This window comes from Coenobita brevimanus, chromosome 108 (genome assembly GCF_032717465.1).
Source record: "Coenobita brevimanus isolate Jiangsu-jjx chromosome 108, ASM3271746v2, whole genome shotgun sequence".
Classification (NCBI taxonomy): domain Eukaryota; kingdom Metazoa; phylum Arthropoda; class Malacostraca; order Decapoda; family Coenobitidae; genus Coenobita; species Coenobita brevimanus.
Genome location: NC_137061.1, coordinates 11,513,082 through 11,536,294, shown reverse-complemented (window position 1 = coordinate 11,536,294; position 23,213 = coordinate 11,513,082). Strand labels below are relative to the sequence as shown.

Sequence of the window (23,213 nt, the reverse complement as noted above, 5' to 3'; positions counted from 1 at the left end):
GCCAATACCCTCTTCAGGCATAAAATGATTCACAGGTATACATGGCGAGTGATGAGAAGAGTGGGTGGTGAACTGAATGAAAGGAAGGCAATGATTGATTATGTGTGTGTGGATGAAAGGATGCGAAGATGTGTAATGGATGCGAGAGTGTATAGAGGTTGGGGGAGTGGACTTTCTGACCACTACTTGGTGATGGCCAGAATTAAAGTACAAGAAAGTTGGAGGAATAGAAGAAGGGAAAGACGAGAGGAAGGAGTAGTTGCAAGGAGAGTGGAAAGGCTACAGGAGGATGAGAAAAAGGCAGAGTATAAGAGAGAAGTGGAGGAACGATTGGGCAAATATGAATTGGAGTAGATGGGAGACGTGGAAGGTGTGTGTAGAATATTTACAGAAGAAATATGTGCAGCATGTGATGTGGTGTGTGGAAGGAAGAGAAGACGGAGGGGGGTGCAAGGAACAGCGTGGTGGACTGAAGAGGTGAAACAGGCTGTGGCACAAAAGAAGAAAGCATACAATGAATGGATGAGAAATAGGGGCGTGGAAGAGGTTGAGAGGCGGAAGAGAGAGTTATATGTAGAAAGGAAGAGAGAGGTGAAAAGATTAGTAAGAGAGAGTAAGAAGAGAGTGGATGAGGAATTTGGAAGAAATTTGAGTGTAAAGTGGAGGGACTGTAAGAAAATGTTCTGGAGAGAGGTGAAAAGAGTAAGACAGGGTGGAAGTGAGGTTAGCAGGGGAGTGAAAGATAAAAATGGTAGATTACTAGTGGAGAAGGGAGAAAAAGTGAGCAGATGGAGAGAACACTTTAAGGAATTGTTGAACGTAGAGGATGGAAGTAATGCGAGTATAAGTGGCTGGGGAATGGCTGGGAGAAGGAGGGAGGTGAGAAGACAGGAAGAAATCAGTAGGATAGAAGTTGTGGAAGCAATGAAGAAAGTTAAATCGGGGAAAGCCCCAGGAATTGATGGAGTGTGTGGTGAAATGCTGAAGCATGGGGGAGAGATAGTAGTAGAATGGATGTGGAAGATGTGCAGATTGGCCTGGGAGGAAGGTAGAGTCCCGGAGGATTGGAAGTCAGGTATAATTATTCCCTTGTACAAAGGAAAAGGGGAAAAAGAAGTGTGTGGTAACCATAGGGGCATTTGTCTTCTTAGTATAATAGGAAAAGTGTATGGTAGGATACTTATTGACAGAGTTAGAGAAAGAACAGAGAAATTAGTTAGAGAAGAACAGGGAGGCTTTAGGAAGGGACGACGTTGTGTAGATCAGATATTCATTCTCAGATCTTTAGTGGAAAAGTTTCTAGAGAAGGGAAAGAAGTTGTATGCGGCATTCATGGATTTGGAGAAAGCATATGACAGGGTGGATAGACAAGGATTGTGGAAAGTGTTAAGAATATATGGAGTAGATGGAAAGTTGTTGAATGCTGTGAAGAGTATGTACGATGGTGCGAAGGCTGCAGTGCGTGTGGATGGTGATCTAAGTGAATTTTTCTCTTTGAAGGTTGGGTTGAAACAGGGATGTGTCATGTCTCCATGGTTGTTCAATCTGTACATGGATGGGGTAATAAAAGAGGTACAAGGTAGGGTAGTGGATGTTGGAGTGGCCCTGGTGAGAGAGGATAGTGTTTGGAAACTCCCTGTACTGTTGTTTGCAGATGATACTGTGTTGTTGAGTGAAGACGAAGGAGAGCTGCAAGGCTTGGTGGATGAGTTTGGGAGAGTGTGTAAGAAACGGAATCTAAAGGTGAATGTAGGGAAGAGTAAAGTGATGGTCTTTGAGAGAGGTGAAGTCAGTGAATGTACAGCGAGGTTGGATGGTGAGGAATCGGAAAGTGTGAGTACGTTTAAGTACTTGGGTAGTGTGATGAGTAAGGATGGAGGTTTGGAGGGTGAAGTGCTTGAAAGGGTACAGCAGGGAAGAAAGGTTGCTGGTTCTTTGAAAGCAGTGGAAAGAAACAGGGAAGTGAGCATGGAAGTGAAAAAGTTACTACATGACAGTATTGTGATACCAACTCTAACGTACGGAAGTGAAGCTTGGACGTTGTTGGAAGGACACAAGTCAAGAGTGAGAGCAGTGTAAATGAGTTATTTAAGAGGAGCCTGTGGAGTCACATGGAGAGACAGGCTGACGAATGAGGATATAAAGAAGCATTGTGGTGTTGATGTGGATGTGATAGGAAGCGTTATGAGGAACACACTGAGGTGGTTTGGCCATGTGGAGAGGATGGAGGGTGAAAGACTGACGAAGAGAGTGTATGTGAGTGAGGTGGAGGGGGAAAGAGGGAGGGGGAGGCCGAGGATGAGATGGAGGGATGGGGTGGAGAGGTATATGAGAGAGGGGGGTGTGAGCTGGAAGCAGGGGAGTGAAATGGCGGGGGACAGGGCGACTTGGAGGCGATTTGTTTGTGGCCACCCCAAACGGGATTGAGGCGTCTGGCAATAGATAGATAGATAGATAGATAGTCCTGAATGTTTTGTTGTTAGTTTGAGCATTAAACTTTAACTTGTACTTTTACCTAACTCTTTTGTTTTGAACCTGGAACTTTATGGGACGGTAGTGATTTTTAGTATTCTCACTTAAAGTGTACATTATCTTTCTCTGTTCCGTAACATAAATTTGGCGACCTCGCCAAGATATTCAGGATATTATCATAAGGATATTGCTTGATATTTTGTGACTGATTTATTCATGATGTCTACTATTACTACTCTTGATGAAGCCAAAGATTTTTTGTCAAATGTGCAAACAGTGTGTGATGTAGAAAACAGAACAAAGAATGACTTTAAGCTTGTTGCTCAGCAATTGGGAATTGCAGTTCACTCTCATCATTCTAAAGATCAAATTGTTGGCTTGATTAATAAAAGCTTGTTTAATGTAACACCTCCAAATGAGCAAACGCATATTGAAATAGCTAAGTTACAGCTAGCTCTGCAGGAGGCTCGTGTTAAGGAAGCTGAGTTTCAGGCTCGTGCTAAGGAGGCTGAGTCTCAGGCACAAGTTGAACTTGCTAGGATTCAGGCAGACCATGAGTACCGCATGAAACAAGGTGGAACTGGATCATCTAGCTCTGATGATTTTGATGTGGCTAAAAATGTTAAACTTGTCCCTCCTTTTAATGAATCTGATTTAACAAAGTATTTTCAGTTGTTTGAGAGGGTAGCTACAGGTTTTAATTGGCCCAAAAAGTATTGGCCAGTACTCCTTCAAACTGTTCTCACCGGTAAAGCTCAAGTAACTTACGCATCTTTGCCTCAGGATCAATCTGATAATTATGATGTAGTTAAGAGCTTGATTCTTAAGGCCTATGAGCTTGTTCCTGAAGCCTATAGAGTAAAATTTAGGACAACTTATAAGAAAGATAAGCAATCCCATGTTGAGTATGCAAAAATCAAAGAAGATCTGTTAGAGCAGTGGTTAAATTCTAAGAAAGTGGATTCTGATTTTGACAAATTTAAGCAGATGATTTTGCTGGAGGACTTCAAAAGGTGTATTAGTAAAGATGTAAGCCTATATCTTGATAAGAGAAGAATAGATAATTTGTCTGATGCTGCAGTTTTAGCTGATGAATATGTCCTCACTTACAAGAGATATTCTAAAGAAAAAGGGAAAGCTGAGAGTAAGTACGTTGCCTCTACTCAGAGTACGGGTAACAGGAAAGAGAATAAAGATGATGTTTCTCAGGAAGTAAATACCAGCTCCACCACTAGATTTCAGAAAAGTAAATGTACTTATTGTAGTAAGCTTGGTCATACTACGGAGAAATGTTTCAGGAGACAGCGTGATGTGAACAAAAAGGAGTCTTTAACCCGCCCCGTCCCGATCACTTTTTGACCACTGGTACCCCCCAATCCCGACCATTTTTCGACCCTTTTTTTTTTTTGCTAAAACTTTCGCTTTTGGTCAGAAACAATGGTCAGTGACAAAGAAATTGTTCCCCGGGGTCCATAATTACCCTAACCAGGTATGCCTTGGTCCCACCTGGCCCCGTGTTCTCTGTAGGCGGTCTGAGCCTCTAACGTTTTCTATGGTATTATAAGTCTGGGAAACCAATGAAAGTAAGTAGATATGTATTTATTGCAAACATAAAAACATGTGATAAAAGAGTATATTGGATTTTATACAAAAATAGAGCAGAAATAAGCATTGTACCATCGTGCGAAACGAGCAAAATCGGGCAACTTGGTCACGATGAATCGCTAACATTCTAAAATCATGATACATATCATTTTTTTTACTTACATAATACTTCTACAATAACATTATACCATTTTACATTTTATTGAACTGTTTTTACGTATTCACAGGCCTTTTGATAACATTTAGCGTAATGTTAGCGCTTATTTACGTAGTGAGTGAACTCGCTGTGACTGTTGTTTCAACTCGTATTGTGTTTTTTCTACTTACATAATACTTTTCTAATATTATTATACACTTTTCAACTTTATAGAACTGTTTTGAGATTATTTCAGGCCTTACGTAAATATATAGTGTAATAATAGTGCATAATAACACACACGGTGAAGTCGCTATGACAACTATTTCAACTTACAACCTATTTTTGTACTTATATAATAATTCTCCACTAACATTGCACATGTTTACACTTGATATAATTGATATCACATAATTTCAGAACTTACGATGGAACTGAGCGTCATATTAGCGCGTACTTATACAGGGAGTGTTATCGCGATATCATTTGTTTCATCTTACACTGGTATTCAACTTATAAAATACCTTACTACTAACATTACAACAAATTCCACTTTATATAATTCCTATCACATACTTACTGACCAGAATGTGGGTGTACTCGTGACATCAGTTATTACAACTTACACTATTGTTCAACTTATACGTTTTATTCATGCTAACATTACACCCGTTTCCACTTTATTTCCTTGCTATCACATATTTACTGACCAGAGTGTTATACTGAGCGTCATATTTTCGCAGATTTACACAGTGGGTGTAGTTTTGATATCAATTCTTTCAACTTACACTAATTCTCAACTTATACATTACTTTTCTGAAAAAATAACACCCGTTTCAACTTTATATTTGACTTAGCACCTACTGACTGGCCTTACCATTATAATGAGCGTCATTTTGCCTTCCCACACAGTTTCAGTAGTGTAGGAAATTATGATACTCCTTGAAACAAGGCTGAAGGCACAACGCAACATTGCACTCGACACACTCGTACCTTGTGTCTTTTCTCTGAGTGGATGGTCTGACTGTTGAGTGCTTACATACATGGCAGCGACGCTGGGGTTTACGACGGTTTGGGTCAGAAGGGATTGCGCTGGGATAGTGGCGTCCTGCAAGACGTAGGGGAGTCTGAGCAGCCATGGGGGTGCGGGTGCGGTGTGTGGGTCTATCCTGGGCATGCTTGGCGATTATTTCACGTGCCAGCTCCCTCACAAACCCCTCAAAGGTCTCGGATGCTCCGGTGGTCATTGCGTGCAGGTAGTGGGCGTTCAGGACCGTGATGTCGAGCAAGTGGAAAAAGAGTTTCTTGTACCACTTCATCGTGGTCCTGGCACAGTCAACACTTGAAATCATCGAGTCTGACTGATCAACTTGCCTCATGTTCAGATTATAGTCCAGTACAGACTCGGGTTTCCATACTTTGCGCCTCCTCTCGCTACGGTGATCCACGGAGTCTGTGTGGTGCATCAGGGGGCTGTGAACAGTTGATAGGAGGCAAACTTCCCTGTTGTGGTTCCACAGGGTGGCAAGGATGTTATTGGCCTGGAAGAAAACCACCTCGTTCTTGTCAAATTCCTCCTTATCTTGACCATATGGCGACGGTTTCTCTTGACTGTACCACAGACTCCGGTGTCGTGTTGGTGGAGGAACCTAGCGAGAAGAGAGCTAGTGTACCAGTTGTCCAGGTACAACACATGACCACGATGAAGGTACTCTTCTATCACTGTCTTCACCACGGCCCCAGAGAGTCCTATACTCCGATCTCCTGTTATATCTGTCTGTGCGCCCGTGTACAAGACTATGTCTTGCACATAACCAGTCTTACAGTCACACATAACAAAGATCTTGAACCCGAAACGGTGTCTCTTGCTGGGTATGTACTGCCTTAAGGAAATATTGCCTCTCCACAACATAAGACTCTCGTCTATGACGAGGTCTCTGTAGGGATAAAATGAGGAGCGGAACATTTCCCGTAAATGATCAAATACCAGCCTAATTCTCCTCATTTTATCTGTGTTATTTGCATTGGCTGGATCTTCTGCATCAAAAAAGTGGAGGCGGCCGAGAATATACTGAAATCGGTTACGACTCATCACCTTTCCAAAGAAAGGTGTGAGGATGATTGGGTCACTTGTCCAGTAGGCAGGAATTTGGTTTTTCCTTACCACACCCATCAAGAGAACCAGGGCCAAAAATAGGAACATCTCTGAAATTGTAACAGGATAGTCATACTGTTGGGAATGCCTGCTCGTGGTTCCCAAACGTTCACTTTCACGGTGCTGTGATTGTGAAAAGATATTAGTCTGTTCAACTATGCGCCCCACAAACGCCTCACCAAAGAACAAGTGGAAAAAATCCACCCTAGACGAACCTGCATTCACACCTGGAGCCGTGCAACCAGACCGCCACTCCTCAGTGAAAGGGTGAATGATGGGAGTAAAATTACTCCCATCTTCCCAGTTCCACGTGACACCACCGTCTCCAGCCACGTCCCCATCGTCCCCTTCGTCAGGGTGGGGAGGTGAGGGTGGTGGGGGAGGTTGGGGAGGTGGAAAGCGGCGCCTCTCATCACTCGCACTTCTCTTCCCTCTCCCTTTTCCTTTACCCTTTCCCTTCCCTTTCTTTCCTTTCCCCACATCCTGGGGCTGTGGGGAGGAAGTTTGGGAATATTCTGGGGCGAAAGAAGTGCTGGGGAGTGGCTCCACCTCCTCTCCCCTAGGCCTACGTGCACCACGTGCTTGTGCTGCCTCCCTCACACCACTTGCCCCTTCACCCCGCACTACCCCCACACCACTCTCACTTTCAACCCGCGCTGCCGCCACAACACTTTCCCTTTCACCCAGCAATCCCACCACACCACTTTCCACTTCCCCAGACAAAAGACTTTCACCATACCTTATATGTCTTCTCGCCCCACCTTCTGATCCTCGTGGTGATATTTTTTCTTTTCCCAACCACGCGGCGATATCACGTCCTAAGCCGCCGTCATCCTCATTGTCCTCATCCTCGTCCTCATCAGATTCGGGATGGAGAGATAGCCATGCACGTGGTTGGGGAGCAGGCTGGCCTTCCCTTGCCTTACGGTATGTCACATACCGCGTTTTTCGGGGCGAAGGGACCTCCTCATCACTGCTACTTATTTCTTCCTCTGGCTGGACGTAATCGCGATCTACCACATCATCGTCGAGTGGAGAATCACTATCTCCAGTGAAGGCTTCCAGGGTGGATGCAATTTCCTCGTCTGAGAGACCTTTCCGTGCCATGTCTGATCTGGGTCACTGCTAGCAGGTGAGTGACCGAGACAAGGGCGAGCACGGGTCACGCGGGGTCTAGGACGCTGCCCGCCTGGCAGCAGGTAGGGGAGGCTTGGGTACGTGGGCGAATCGAAAATCTCGTGCGAATTTTGAAAATTGTGGAAATTATGAACCTTGCAATTGCAGGACGTTGAAGTACGTCGACGGGATTGGCTGTGACATAACGTGAGGACGTGGAAGTACGTCGACGGGACGCCGTGGGTTAAATATTCAGTCAATTGGTCTAGTGTCCACCCTTGAGAGTTCCCAGAATTCTTTAACTGAGTTAACTGAACCTGCTTTGAGGGGTAAATTAAATCCTCATGATGAAGCTCCTCTTTTGAGCAGTAACGTGGGTGACACTCTCAAGAGTTCATGTGCTAATTTCCTGTCTGATGGTTTTGTCAGTCCTCTGGACAGTAATGACAGGAAATCAGTTAAAATATATCGTGATACAGGTGCTTGCCAATCCCTTATGCTGACCAGTGTTCTAGGCTCTAATGTTAATTCCTCTGATGAAACTGTAATCTTACAAGGTGTAGGGAATAATTACTTCTCTGTCCCTCTGTGCAGAGTGAATTTAGAGTCTGGTTTTGTTAATGGTTCTGTTATGGTTGGGTTGGTTGAGACACTCCCAATGTCAGGTGTAACTTTCTTACTTGGAAATGATATTGATGAAAGTTAAGTGTGTCCAGCTCCTCAGTTGTCTAGTGAGCCAGTGGCTGCGTCCCAGGATTGTGATGTCCCTGATGTGTTCCCTGCATGTGCTGTCACTAGGGCTAAGTCTAAAGTTACTGGTGACTTAGAGGATAATGATGATGATGATGTTATCCTAGCTGACACTTTTCTTGCTAATTTGGACCACTCACCAGATGAGGCAGTACCCCGTAGGGTTGATAATTTGTCTCGTCAAGAGTTGGTTGAGTTGCAGGTTGCTGACCCTGAGTTGAAAGGTCTAGCTAACTCTGCTTGCAGTGAGGAAGAGTCAGCTGGTGCTTCTACTTGTTATTATATAAAGTCAGGAGTACTTATGAGGAAGTGGAGACCCCCCAACAGCATCAGCCGACTGTGAATGGGAGGTTGTACATCAAGTTGTCATCCCTCGTGTTTGTAGACAGGATATCATTAGAGTGGCTCATGATTCCAGTTTGGCAGGACACCTTGGAATGAGAAAGACTGTGGCACGCATTTTGAAACACTTCTACTGGCCAGGTATCTTCAGGGATGTTTCCTGGTATTGTAAGTCTTGTCACACCTGTCAAGTTGTGGGGAAGTGTAATCAGACCGAAAAGGTTGCACCTCTAGTTCCCATTCCTCCTTTTGAGGCGCCATTCACCCGTGTGTTGGTGGATATTGTGGGCCCTCTTCCTAAGACTTCTTCAGGAATTTCTTATGTGTTGACCCTGATTGATATGGCTACTCGTTATCCTGAAGCCATTCCACTTAGAAATATCTCAGCAAAGAACGTGGTTAAGGAAATGCTAGGGTTCTTCACAAAGTTTGGTCTGCCCAAGGAGGTTCAGTCAGACCAGGTAAGTAATTTCATGTCAAATGTTTTCAAGCAGTCTCTGAAAGAGTTGGGCATCACCCAGATCACGTCTTCAGCTTACCATCCCCAGACCCAGGGAGCGTTGGAGAGATATCATCAAACATTCAAATCGATGCTGAAGAAATACTGTTTGGAACATCAGAAAGACTGGGATAAAGGTCTTCCATTCGTTGTATTTGCCGCAAGAGAATCTCCAAATGAATCACTGGGTTTCTCACCCTTTGAACTACTGTTTGGCCATGAAGTAAGAGGACCCCTTAAGCTACTCAAGGAATGCTGGCTGTCGGAGGAAGATGACGTCAACCTGCTGGAGTATGTGATGAAGTTCAAAGAACGGCTGTCCACTGCTTTACAGCTGGCGAGAGAGAATTTAGGAGCTGCTCAGGAGAAGATGAAGACTTGGTAAGATAAGAAGTCCAGGTTACGCCACTTTCAGCCAGGAGATCAGGTTTTGGTTCTGCTACCAGTGCATGGGCAACCTCTTCAAGCCAAGTTTAGTGGTCCTTATTTCATGGAGAAGAAACTCAGTGATGTCAACTATGTCATCGCCACACCAGATCGTAGAAAGAACAAGCAACTTTGTCACATCAACATGCTAAAGTTATATCACAGGAGGGACGAAAATAACCCAGTCTGCACTGTAGCTGTTCCACCCGAGTCTGCAAGTGAAGTTCTCCCATGCAGCATGAGCCTGAGTGATAGTTTGGGGAAGAATCCTGATATCATGAATGATCCCCAGACTAAGCTTTCTCATCTAGCTCCCGAGGAAAGGCAGGAGTTTTCGGCATTACTGCAGGAGTACCCGCAAGTGTTCCGTGCCACTCCAGGAAGAACCACTGTGTTGATGCATGATGTCGATGTTGGAGACACAAAGCCAATTAAATTGCCTCCTTACCGTGTGAACCCAGTGAAAGTTCCTCTCATCCAGAAGGAGGTTGGCTACCTGTTGGACCACAAGATGATTGAGCCCTGTCAGAGCGAGTGGAGTTCTCCTGTCACTCTAGTCCCTAAGCCAGGTGGGTCACAGCGGCTTTGCATTGACTACAGACGTGTTAATCAGATAACCAAAACAGACACTTACCCTCTCCCTCGCGTGGAAGATTGCATAGACAAGATCGGAAAGGCTAGGTACATAAGTAAGTTTGATTTGTTAAAGGGATACTGGCAAGTACCTATGACTGTACGTGCTAGGGAGATCTCATGTTTTGTAACACTAGGAAAGACTTTTGCATGTTCTGTAATGCCATATGGTATGAAGAATGCACCAGCCACATTTCAGAAGCTCATGAATGTTGTAACAGAGGGTTTGGCAGGGTGTGTTGTTTATATTGATGATGTATTAATCTTCAGTGACAACTGGAAAGATCACCTATGCCATGTCAGTAAATTTCTTGAGCGTTTGGTTCAGGCTAATCTTGTAGCTAATTTATCAAAGTGTGAGTTTGGTCAAGCTAAAGTTCAGTACCTTGGGTACGTAATTGGTGATGGACATGTTGCACCACCAGGAGCTAAGGTTCAGGTTATAAGTGATCTTCCCAGACCTAAAAGTAGGAAAGAGCTACAAAGATTTTTGGGAATGGTAGGTTATTACAGGAGATTTGTTCTTAACTTTTCAATTCTTGTATCACCACTTACAGACCTACTGAAAAAGGGAGTTAAATTTGTCTGGACCGATAACTGTGAATCCTCTTTCAACAAACTTAAAGCTATCCTATTAAGTCAGCCAGTGCTCGCTACTCCAAATTTTGCTAAGCCTTTTAAGATGGCTGTTGATGCAAGTGATACAGGAGCTGGGGCTGTTTTGCTGCAAGAGGATGATCAGGGTATTGAACATCCTGTATCTTATTACAGTAAGAAGTTCACTCCACCTCAAAAGAACTACTCAACTATTGAGAAAGAGCTTTTGGCCTTGATTTTGGGTTTACAGCATTTTTCATTTTATTTGTGTTCTGGTTTTGACCCCATAGTCATTTATACCGATCATAACCCACTGAAATTCCTTAGTAAGTTTAAAGATAAAAATCAGAGATTGACAAGATGGAGTCTACTTCTTCAGGAGTATTCATTAGACATACAACATGTCAAGGGGAAAGAAAATGTTATTGCAGATTGCTTATCTAGACTTTAGACAGATTGTTTTAGAGTAATAAGAAATTTCCTTTGTAAATTTCTTTTTCTTTGTGGGGAGGTGTTACATAGCCTATGATTTCATCATCCTTTGTGTAATTCTAACGTACAGTATGCTGCATGTTTGATCACGAGCGTGTTCTACCTCACTCCCCCCCTCCTCCCTTATAGTAGAGTAAGTCGTTCTTTCTGTTGTTCAGAGCAGGATTGTCAACTCTTTGTCCCCATGGCTTCATTTGCGCGTCCTTCTTACAAGTTGTATCAAGCTCTGCCGGCCCTTATATAATGAGCTCAGTCTCTGCATTATTGCCACTTAGATCTACTCCTCATTTTGTTCACATCTCTGTCCTCCCTTGTACAGTTGTTATTATTGTGAGTGCTCAGGAAGTTTCCAACCATCTAGCAGCTGTGTAATTTGAGTATAACTGTTATTGCATTTTTTCTTGTACTGTGTAGCGTAAGGTGTTAATTCTTAGGCCTAGTAATGTTTTTGTGATTCATGTGTTTTAGGTGTCAGCCCTTATTAATAATATTTTGTATCTGTAATAATATATCTTGCATTCACTGAGTATTATCTGGTATTTCATTTTATCAGGGCTGACTTAGATAAATTTACTCATGCTAATTTCGTATTAATAGAGGCTATTGCAGTTACCCATATATTTAACCTGTTTTTTGCCATTACATTATCCTTATGAGTCCTGAATGTTTTGTTGTTAGTTTGAGCATTAAACTTTAACTTGTAATTTTACCTAACTCTTTTGTTTTGAACCTGGAACTTTACGGGACAGTAGTGATTTTTAGTATTCTCACTTAAAGTGTACATTATCTTTCTCTGTTCCGTATATATATATATATATATATATATATATATATATATATATATATATATATATATATATATATATATATATGTGTATAATTGGTGATTCTATTTACAGTAAAAAAAATTACAAAATTAAAAGAATAGTCCATTTTTTTGAAGCTCTTAATTTTAGTTCTATATAACGGACAGAATTATTTTCAGTATATGCTCACATGCGCATAAGCACAAGCTCGTCAGCCAATACATTTTGCTGCTGTGCTAGGCTGTCTGTATTTGACTTTTTTTTACAGCTTGAAAAGGGTAAATGGAAAAAATTATTTGGAGAAATTGCAATTTGTTTTTTCTTTTTATAGCGCTGAGATTAAGAACTAATCCTTTTTGGAGCCTCAAAAGGCACAGCATACCTGAATAACCTATCTATTTATTTACAGCCAGCGCCTTAATTTCGGAAGGGGTGGCCACAAAACAATCGTCTCCATGTCACCCTGTCCGCCATCAAGCTGCTCTCTCCTCAAATGACACTTCCTAGCTCATGCACCTCTCCAACCCATCCCTCTTCCCTCCCCTCCCCCTCATGTAGTCAGTCTCTTAATCTCCACTCTCTCCACATGATCTGAATAACAACCTGAGTAAAGAACTTGTTGAAAGATGTTGAGATATGATGAAACTTTGTGATTTTGCTAACGTATATTTGTTTGTCAACGAGTACGACAGCAAGTGCCTGAGAATATAACTAGTTGAAAGGTGATGAGAAATAATGAAACTGATTCTGTTGACGTATTTTTGTGTGTCAGCGAATACGACAGCAGGCGCCTGAGTAAATAACTAGTTGAAAGGTGTTGAGAAATAATGAAACTTCCTGATTTTGCTGACGTATTTATCTGTGTCAGCGAGTACGACAGCAAGTGCCTGAGCAAAGGGGAGGTGGTGGGCACTGGGAGCCAGGCTGGACCGCCCTCCTGCCCCGTCCCACACTACGACACAGCAGAATTCCAGTCCACGACCACATCAGAGGTACAACATTCATCTCATACACTCAAAGAAACAATTACATCAGAGGTACAACATTCATCTCATACACTCAAAGAAACAATTACATCAGAGGTACAACATTCATCTCATACACTCAAAGAAATAATTACATCAGAGGTACAACATTCATCTCATACACTCAAAGAAATAATTACATCAGAGGTACAACATTCATCTCATACACTCAAAGAAACAATTACATCAGAGGTACAACATTCATCTCATACACTCAAAGAAACAATTACGTCAGAGGTACTGTACAACATTTATCTTATACGGTCAAAGAAACAGTTACATCAGAGGTAAAACATTCATCTCATACAAAGAAATAATTACATCAGAGGTACAACATTCATTTCATACAAAGAAATAATTACATCAGAGGTACAACATTCATCTCATACAGTCAAAGAAATAATTACATCAGAGGTACAACATTCATCTCATACAAAGAAACAATTACATCAGAGGTACAACATTCATCTCATACAGTCAAAGAAACAATTAGCTTCCCAGTAACGTCTGAAGTAAATTGACAACTGGTGAAATGCAGTGACAACCCTTATCTCTGGTCGTGTGTTTTTCAGATGGTTCGATTTTTCCCTTATGTATTCGCCAGACTTTAGGAGTATACTCTCTCTCTCTCTCTCTCTCTCTCTCTCTGCACTATCGTGAATGAAGACTCTCTGGACCAGTATCTAGAAAAAATTTTTAATTATTATTGTTAGTAGTAGTAGTAGCAGTAGTATCATTATTATTATCTGTTATTTATTATGAGGGTAAAATAACTCAACCTAAAGAAACTAATCACCTGTTTTCATCCAGTCATTTTTCACCTTTCATTCACAAAGTCAGTTTGAATGCACTTTAGAAGATATAGGAAAATGAGTCCAGAGAGTGAAAGTGAGGCCAGAGTGAAAATGAGTCCAGAGAGTGAAAGTGAGTCCAGAGAGTGAAAGTGAGTCCAGAGAGTGAAAGTGAGTCCAGAGAGTGAAAGTGAGTCCAGAGAGTGAAAATGAATCAAGAGAGTGAAAGTGAAGCCAGAGTGAAAGTGTGGCCAAAGTGAAAATGAGTTCAGAGAGCGAAAGTGAGGCCAGTGAGTGAAAGTGAGTCCAGAGTGAAAGTGAGACTAGAGAGTGAAAGTGAAGCCAGAGTGAAAGTGAGGTCAGAGACTGAAAGTGAGTCCTGAGTGAGAGGCCAGAGAGTGAAAGTGAGGCCAGAGTGAAAATGAGTCCAAAGAGTGAAAGTGAGGTCAGAGAGTGAGAATGAGTCCAGAGAAGGGAAATGCGATGCCAGAGTAAAAGTGAGATCAGAGATTGAAAGTGAGTCCAGGGAGTGAAAGTGAGTCCAGAGAGTGAAAGTGAGTCCAGAGAGTGAAAGTGAGTCCAGAGAGTGAAAGTGAGTCCAGAGAGTGAAAGTGAAGCCAGAGCGAAAGTGAGGTCAGAGATTGAAAGTGAGTCCTGCGTGAAAGTGAGTCCAGAGAGTGGAAGTGATCCGTGAGTGAAAGTGAGTCCAGAGAGGGAAAGTGAACCCAGAGGGTGATATTGGGTCCAGGGTGAGAGTGAGTCCAGAAAGTGAAAGTGAGTCTAGAGAGTGAGAGTGAGTCCAGAGTGAGAGTGAGGCCAGAGTGAAAGTGAGTCTAGAGAGTGAGAGTGAGTCCAGAGAGTGAGAGTGAGGCGAGTGAAAGTGAGTCCAGAGAGTGAAAATGAGTCCTGAATGAAAGTGAGTCCACAGAGTGGTAGTGAGTCCAGAGTGAAAGTGATTTCAAATAGTGAAAGTGAGTCAAAAGAGTGAAAGTGAGTCCAGAGTGAAAGTGAGTCCAGAGTGAAAGTGAGTTCAGAGTGAAAGTGAGTCAAAAGAGTGCAAGTGAGTCCAGGTGGTGGAATCAAGTCCAGAGTGTAAATGATTCCAGAATGTAAGTGAGCCGAGTGATAGTGAGTCCCGAGTGAAAGTGAGTCCTGAGAGTGAAAATGAGTCCTGAGGGTGAAAATGAGTCCAGAGAGTGAAAGTGAGTCCAGGGAGTGAAAGTGAGTCCAGGGATTAAAAGGCCAGAGAGTGAAAATGAGGCCAGAGAGTGAGTGTGTTCAGAGAGTGAAAATGAGTCCACAGAGAGGGGAAGTGAGACCAGAAAGTGATAGTCAGTCACCCAAACACTAAAATGCCCAAAACACAAATGTCAAAAACACAAAAATGCCCCACATCCCAAAATGACCAAAACAAATGCCCAAAATACCAAAATGCCCAAGACAATAAGACAAAGCCCAGAACACACAAATGCCTCAGAAACAAAAATGCCCAATACACCAACATGCCCAAAACACGAAAATGCCCAAAACACAAAAATGACCAAAACACAAGCCAAAAACACAAAAAATTCCTCCAAACACCGAAATGCCCAAAACATAAAAATGCCCAAAACGCACAAATGCCCAAGTCACAAAAATGCCCATGACACTAAAATGCCCAAAATACTATAATGCCCAAAACACTTAAATGCCCAACCCACAAATGCCCAAAACACACAAATGCCAAAAACACAAAATGCCCTCAAAACACAAAAATGCCCAAAATACTCAAAACAAAAATGTCAAAAATGCCCAGACACCAAAATGCCCAAAACACCAAAATGCCCCAAAACTAAATGCTAAATATATACACAATAAAATCAGTGAACACCAGCATACTGTAATATCCAAAGCAGTAACAAGCCCACAACACGAAAATGCCCCCAGTACAATCATGCCTTCCTTCCCCCTCAGTGGAACCTGATCTGCGAGTGGGCGCCCCTTCGTTCCATGTTCCAGGTCGCCTTCAACATCGGGGAGGCGGTGGGCACGGTGCTGGGGGGACATATAAGTGACAGGTGAGCATGTGTGTTTAAGGGGTTGAATTCTATGGTGGACGAAAACTATAGGGTTAGATCATGCATCCGAGTACGTATTTTAAAAGTCGGGACAAGTCGGTGAAGTTGATTTTTTATTAATTTTTTCGATCATGGTTTCGCTTGCAATATGTTGTGTCAGATTAGGTTAGATAGGGGGAGGGTGTATTTAAGTGGATGATATTCTAAGATACAATTAAGAAGACAGGGTAATATCACAGTTTCGTTGTGATTAAGTGATTTTTTTTTTTTCAGTTTCAAATTAGCCTCCACAAGTGCCTGAGAGTGTTAATTCATAAGTTTGCATAAAATCTTTTGGTGGTAGACCTTCGCTAGGATTCTAATCTAGGAGGCATTAAGTGATTTTTGTCAGCTTTAAGTCAGTCATTAGTGCCTGAGAGTGTTGATTCCTATCTTTGCATAAAATCGTTTAATGGTAGACCTTCGCTAGGACTCTAATCTAGGTGGTATCAGGTGACTTTTTCAGCTTGTAATTAGTCACAAGTCCTGGGAGTGTTAATTATCAGCGCCCATTACAGCCTGGGTCGCCGAACCACTATACTGATGGGATCTGCGTTAAGCCTTCCAGCCTGTCTCATCATGGCCTTTTCTCCCTGGTACACGCTCGTCCTCCTCATGCGATTCGCCATTGGTGTAGCGGTCTTCCTCATGCTGGTCCCCATCTACACACTCGGTACGTATGAACTTGAGAGTGGTAATACTTCCATCATAAAATATCCTCAGTGGTAGGCCTAATATCTCCCTGTTAAATTGTCTGAGTATCAATATTCTCCTCGTTTACACACTCAGTACGTTTGAGCCTGAGAGTGGTAATATCCCTCCCGTAAAAAAAATATCCTGGGTGGTAATATTCCCCTGTAAATACGTTCTGAGAGTGGTAATATCCCTCCAGTAAAAAAAAATATCCTGGGTGGTAATATTCCCCTGTAAATACGTTCTGAGAGTGGTAATATCCCTCCAGTAAAAAAAAATATCCTGGGTGGTAATATTCCCCCCTAAATACTTCCTGAGAGTGGTAATATCCCTCCCGTAAAAAAAATATCCTGGGTGGTAATATTCCCCCGTAAATACGTCCTGAGAGTGGTAATATCCTGCCGTAAAATAATCATGTGTTGTAATATTCCTCTATCTACACACTCAGTACGTGGGCTAACTCTGTCCACTGGTAACATCAGTATTAAGTGTGGTCTTGCAAAACTCAACCTTGATTTGTAGGCTTGACTGGAACACTACACTTTATTTTCTCTCTCTCTCTCTCTCTCTCTCTCTCTCTCTCTCTCTCTGCGACGATTTTACTCAACACATGGGTACAAAAAAAAAAAAAAAATCTTACTTCTCAACCACGCAAAACCTCCTTCCCCATCATTTGGATTTAGAAATAAAATGAATAATATGTCCTCGCAGTGAAGTGGTTTAATAGTCTCCTTATCTCCACAGTCAAAATGTGATAATAAAACCTGTCTCTTTCTTTGTACCGTTTTTGACTACTGTATGTAATGTAATGTATGGGATTTGTGTAAGGTGTGGGATGTATGTAAGGTGTGGGATGTATGTAAGGTGTGGGATGTATGTAAGGTGTGGGATGTATGTAAGGTGTGGGATGTATGTAAGGTGTGGGATGTATGTAAGGTGTGGGATGTATGTAAGGTGTGGGATGTATGTAAGGTGTGGGATGTACAGTATGTAAGGTGTGGGATGTATGTAAGGTGTGGGATGTATGTAAGGTGTGAGATGTATGTAAGGTGTGGGATGTATGTAAGGTGTGGGATGTATGTAAGGTGTGGGATGTATGTAAGGTGTGGGATGTATGTAAGGTGTGGGATGTATGTAAGTTGTGGGATGTATGTAAGGTGTGGGATGTATGTAAGGTGTGGGATGTATGTAAGATATGGGATGTATGTAAGGTGTGGAATGCGTGTAAGGTGTGGGATGTATGTAAGGTGTGGGATGTACAGTATGTAAGGTGTGGGATGTGTGTAGGGTGTCGGATGTATGTAAGGTGTGGAATGTATGTAAGATGTAGGATGTATGTAAGGTGTGAAATTGTATGTAAGGTGTGGAATGTATGTAAGGTGTGGGATGTATGTAAGGTGTGGAATGTATGTAAGGTGTGGGATGTATGTAAGGTGTGGGATGTATGTAAGGTGTGGGATGTGTGTAAGGTGTGGGATGTATGAAATGAGGAATATTTGTAATGTATGTGATGTAGGCTGAGGACTTCCAGCAGTTACAGGTGTTTCGTAAATGATCTACCAAAAATTTTCCAGTCGTCGTGTACTTAAATATCAAACCGCTAAGTGGAGTGCAAGGTCCCTATTTTCGACGATGATTTCTGGAGAGAGTCAGAATGTGTTTAGCCTTCCTATATTACTGCTGACTGCACTCTAACGTGGGATGCAGGCGTTCCATAAATGACAATAAAGAATTAGAGGTTTGCGTTCTTTGCGATTTAAGTTTGAAGCATATGATCTTTTTTTACGAGTACACTTTCCATCAATTAGTTTTATTAATACGACCTTGAGTTTCTTGTTTGCGACAGTGATGGAGTCCTGTCCTGCTCGGAACCGTGTGTCCATCACAATCAGCTCCTCCTTAACTATCAGCATCGCCATCATGGGTATGGGAGGAGTGAGTATGCTGGTGAGGGACTTCAGGCATCTCTTGCTCATCTGCCTCTTACCCACCGTCTGCCTCATCCCTCTAGCAATGTGAGTAGCAACTGCAGTCCCTGGTAATTTGTTTTTAATTCTGTGTTTTCCTCGGCTATCCTCCTACCCGTGACACTGTGGAGCATGCAAGGCCTGGAGCTGACTTCTGCCTCCCTGTGCCGTCCCCTCTGTCTGCCTCATCTCATTGACGTGTTATAGATGTTGCAGTATCTGATCGTCTGTTAACCCCTTCATTCCCGTGATGCGTTTTAACATTTTAGTCTCGGTACCTTTAGGCGACTTAAACGATTTGAGATCTTACACACTTTAGTGGGACGCGAGCTGTATCCTGCTCGAAGTGTCTCCCCTAAGCTCAATATAATGATCTGAACTTAGCAAGAATAAAATAAAAATACGTCAGTGAATTGAAAGGATTATTTCTGTTTTTCTCGGTTTTCCTCATACCTTTGACAATGTGAGTGAGGAATATAAGGACGGGTGCTATTTCCTTTTCCACTGTGCTCTACCCTCTATTTATCTCGCCCTGATGGGAACGTGGGTAAAGGATTCACGGCCTCTGTGGTCTTTCATATTTCTCATACCCTTGGCTACACGAGGAAGGAGCGTAGGTACTCTTGCAAGGTAGTCTGTGTTCAGCTGTCTGTGTGATCTACCGTCATTCTACCTCATCCTGTTGGAATACAAGTAGGAAATAAAGCATCAATCGTCAGTTGTTGTTCCTCACTGTTGCCACTCTTCCTTTACCCCTTGGCAGTGTGGGTCTACGAAAAGACTGAGCTCTCTGTTTTTCCTCGGCCTCTGATGGTGATGTTCCTCTGTGTTTTCACCCTTGGCGCAGTGAGTAAAGGATGCAAGGACTCTCAAGTCTCTCTTCTATTTTCCATCATTCCATAAGCATTGTAAGTAAAAGAATATGGGAACTCGAAGTATCCTAAATCTTTGTCTCCCTTCTGCCTGTCCATTTTCGTTAGCAACGTGAGCAGATAATCCAATACCTGATCGTCTGCTTTTGTTTCTGTGCGTTCTGCTCTTAGTTGCCCCTGTCCTCTCTGCGATATGGGTAGACTAATCATCCCTAACACCTGTTCCTAAGAGATTTACTTGGTTTATCTTACCGTCCTCTTCTGTGTTACTTAAATTAGTCTAATATTGCCAAATTCTGCATATATATAGCGTGTGAAACGATATTAGCCAGCAGTATCCAAAAATAAATCGCTAAGGAAGAGGTGTTAGGAAGATTCCTTGTCTGACGAGAATACGGGCTCTTGTCTTTGTCATCTCTTTGGCAATGTGTGTAGAAAGTGCATTAAGTGATCGTTAGTTGTTGCTCCTCTGTGCGCTATCTCTCTCTCTCTCTCTCTCTCTCTCTCTCTCTCTCCTATTTTTCCCAGACAAATAAGGGACTGGTGTCATCTACTACTATTTTGTCCTCTCCCCTCTGTCACTGCGGTCAAGTAATTGGTCTTGTGTCCGAATGGTCGTGAGTTCGAGCCCTGCTCACATTTACTTCACTGATTTTCTTTAACATCCATTGACTTGTCATAGAAACATATCCCGATCCTACCATCACACCAGTCCACAGTGAGACCGCTTTGGCATGGATTCAGTATGGACGGTGGGTACTGGTGCAGAAATGGTGACAGGTTATGGTGTGTGGCACTTAGAAGAACTGCTCGGCTTCAGGAACGGACCGTCAGTCTATACCAAAAGCGTGCTATTAAAACAAATGTAGCGAGTCCACTTTTAGGGTAAAACTGGAACTCAGTACAAAAAATGTCTTTATTAACCTCTTGCAGTTGATAGGCATTGGTTCTGAGTTTTTGTTTTCTTTTCCTTTCTGTCTTTCTGCAGCGTGATGAACGAATCCCCGCGCTGGCTGGTGCAGCGTGGAAGGAATGACCAGGCTGCCAAATTGTTAACCAAGGCCGCTCGCATCAATCACCTCAAATCATCACCCGTACTTGATTCCTTCATCCGCGACCTCAAGAAAGTACGTAAGACCTAACCAAACCAAACCTGACCTGATCTGACCAAACCAAACCTGACTAAACCAATCCTGACCTAACCAAACCTAATATAAGCTAACCAAACCTGACCAAACCTAACCTAACCTAACCTACTCTAACCTTACCAAATCTAACTTAACCTAACCAAACCTAACCTGGCCGCCCTTGACCACACCTAACCAGGCTCAGTATAATCTAACCTAACATTACCCGAACTGCCCGCATCAGTGACACCAAAGACCTATTTGTTACAGGAGATGGAGCATTGTGTCGTTAAATATTCTAACATCAGGTGTCTTATAAACTCGAGGGGTTGGATATAGCCTTCATTAACAACTTCACTATTTGAGTTTCTCTCCCCCCCCCTCTCTCTCTCTCTCTCTCTCTCTCTCACACACACACACACACACACACACACACACACACACACACACACACACACACATACACACACACACAAACTCTTGGCAGGACCCGAAGCTTAATAAACTCGTCTGTAAGTAGAGAGCATAAACCAAGTATGGATTAAAATGACCGTTTTCATGTTTGCCTGCAGGACACCATGACTAAAACTGCCACAGAAAAAATGGCGCCAAAGACGGGCTTCCTACAGGAGATGTGGCACTGTGTCAAGTCCCCAGCCATGCGTCACATCCTCATCTCAGCGTCACTCCTGTCATTCGCAAACAGGTTGCTCTTTATCGGGATGCCGCTCAATGCTCCCAACATCACGAAGTAAGACAATTTTAACATACTTATCTTATTAGTTTTATAGCCTAAGAAGTGCATTTAGAGAGTGCATACCCCCGCCAAGGCAGCACCGTCCCCCCTTTCATGTTTTTCTTAACTCTGATATTGGTATTTGATTTTTTTCGCCCTAAAATTCATTTAAGTTTCGATAATCAGGATAATAGTTGAAAAGCATAAACAGATCTCCTTTGCTTCTGTTAATGCTTCAGATAGCCGTGTATTTCATCTCCTTCTTCTTCGCTTTCTTCTGCTCCTTCTTCTTCTTTCTCATTTTCATCTTCGACTTCCTCTGCCTCCTCTTCCTCTTCTTCCTTCTCCTCCTCTTCTTCTTTTTCCTCTTCTTCAGGACGGGCACACAGCAGTACGTGGTCTTCCTGGGTGTGGCTGACGGTCTGGCAATAACGTCTGCTTTCGTGTTGATGCGATGGTCGAGGAGGAGGGTGGTGACAGTGGCATCTCACCTGCTGGTCATTCTGCTACTGCTGCTGGATGTCACACTTTCTCTAGGTAAGGTATCTTTCGTAACACCTTGTCACGAGTCGGCTCGTGACATCATTTGGTGGGAAACCGCGAACTCTAGTGGAATCCCAGTGTTTATCGTTCAGTTTAACCGTTATGTATTCACCCGGTTGGGAGTGTTTTCAGAACAATTTTTCACTGTGTCATGAATGATCGTCTTTGTGTGAGACATTAGCACTTCCGCTGAGCGATTTACTATGGGCGTGTTTCACTCATTCTAGCCGTTAGCAATGCTGCTGGACGCTCGCCTCTTTCCCACGATTTGAAGTCAGTCAAGGTTTGAACGCCGCGGAAGCAGGTAGTGTGTGGCAGTATCCTTTCTACGACGCAGTTCCCACCGCCGCCGTATTCCCACCTAGCTGTGATTGGCGAGAGACTTAGCGAGTGCAGTGTCCTTCCAGTAACGACGCCCAGTCATCCGCTTTGTTCACTTTTCTGACCAGTATTTTCTTTTCGTATTTTCCTAGGTTTAAGAGTTAGCTATTGAGTGAGCAAGTGAGTGCGATCTCCTTACTTGAATTCATTTTGAAATGTAACGTAAATTGATTTCTTTGTAATCAATAAATTTAACAGTTCTCTTTCTCGAGCTTAATGTAATGTAAACTCGTGTTTTATTTTCCATATTAAGCTTATTCTAGTTGCAGCTCTTAGCTTGCATAATCGCTTTGCTATTCATAACTGGTATATAGGCCAGTCCTTTCGTAGTAAGCTTAAAATCCGTTGTGCCATCTAGGACTTAATGCATCAACAAGAATCTGTTATCATTAATAGCATCAGTTATTGATTGTCAGGGGTGAAGTCACTTTCTCCAGAGGCTAACAGTACTAACAAACAGCAATTGTGAGGAATTAGTCTCTGCTGTGTACTGTTGAGAAAGTTTATAAATTCTCGTCCTTAGAGAATCAGCGAAGCAAGCCAGAATAAAGTAATCATTGCTTGAATTTTAGCAAGGCAATTCATTGTCCCTGTTATCAGTATTATTCAAAATTATCCTTTAATATTGCAACATTAAAAAAAAAAAAACATGACAATTGGCGACCTCATTCCAGGATATTAACTCCTAGCTCTATAGCTATTCACGAGATAATACTCACTCGTTCATACTTAGGTATTTATCAGTAAAGTCTATAGGCACTACCTTACTGGTGATTATTGATTTATTTTTATTAATTTATGTAATAGTTTTCACAGTCAGTTGTTAGTTTAAATTTCTTTCTTTACCAGTTTAATTAGATAAAACTGGTCACCACTAACCTGTGCCTGTATTCTTTATTCTCGATTATTGACATCTTTCTCTGAAAAAAAAAGTTGCAGTCAGTACTGAGTCG

General features: G+C 42.5%; 1 protein-coding gene across 1 annotated transcript in view; it reads left to right on the top strand.

The window, feature by feature from the left end:
* LOC145417010 (beta-alanine transporter-like) overlaps window positions 1-23,213 on the top strand; it is a 38,762-nt gene that overhangs the window by 4,017 nt on the left and 11,532 nt on the right. Inside the window, exons 4-10 of the mRNA XM_080285857.1 lie at window positions 12,898-13,021; window positions 15,799-15,902; window positions 16,460-16,614; window positions 18,481-18,649; window positions 20,462-20,600; window positions 21,173-21,351; window positions 21,713-21,878. Coding sequence (XP_080141983.1) covers window positions 12,898-13,021; window positions 15,799-15,902; window positions 16,460-16,614; window positions 18,481-18,649; window positions 20,462-20,600; window positions 21,173-21,351; window positions 21,713-21,878 — 1,036 coding nt within the window. The remainder of the gene's footprint in view (window positions 1-12,897; window positions 13,022-15,798; window positions 15,903-16,459; window positions 16,615-18,480; window positions 18,650-20,461; window positions 20,601-21,172; window positions 21,352-21,712; window positions 21,879-23,213) is intronic.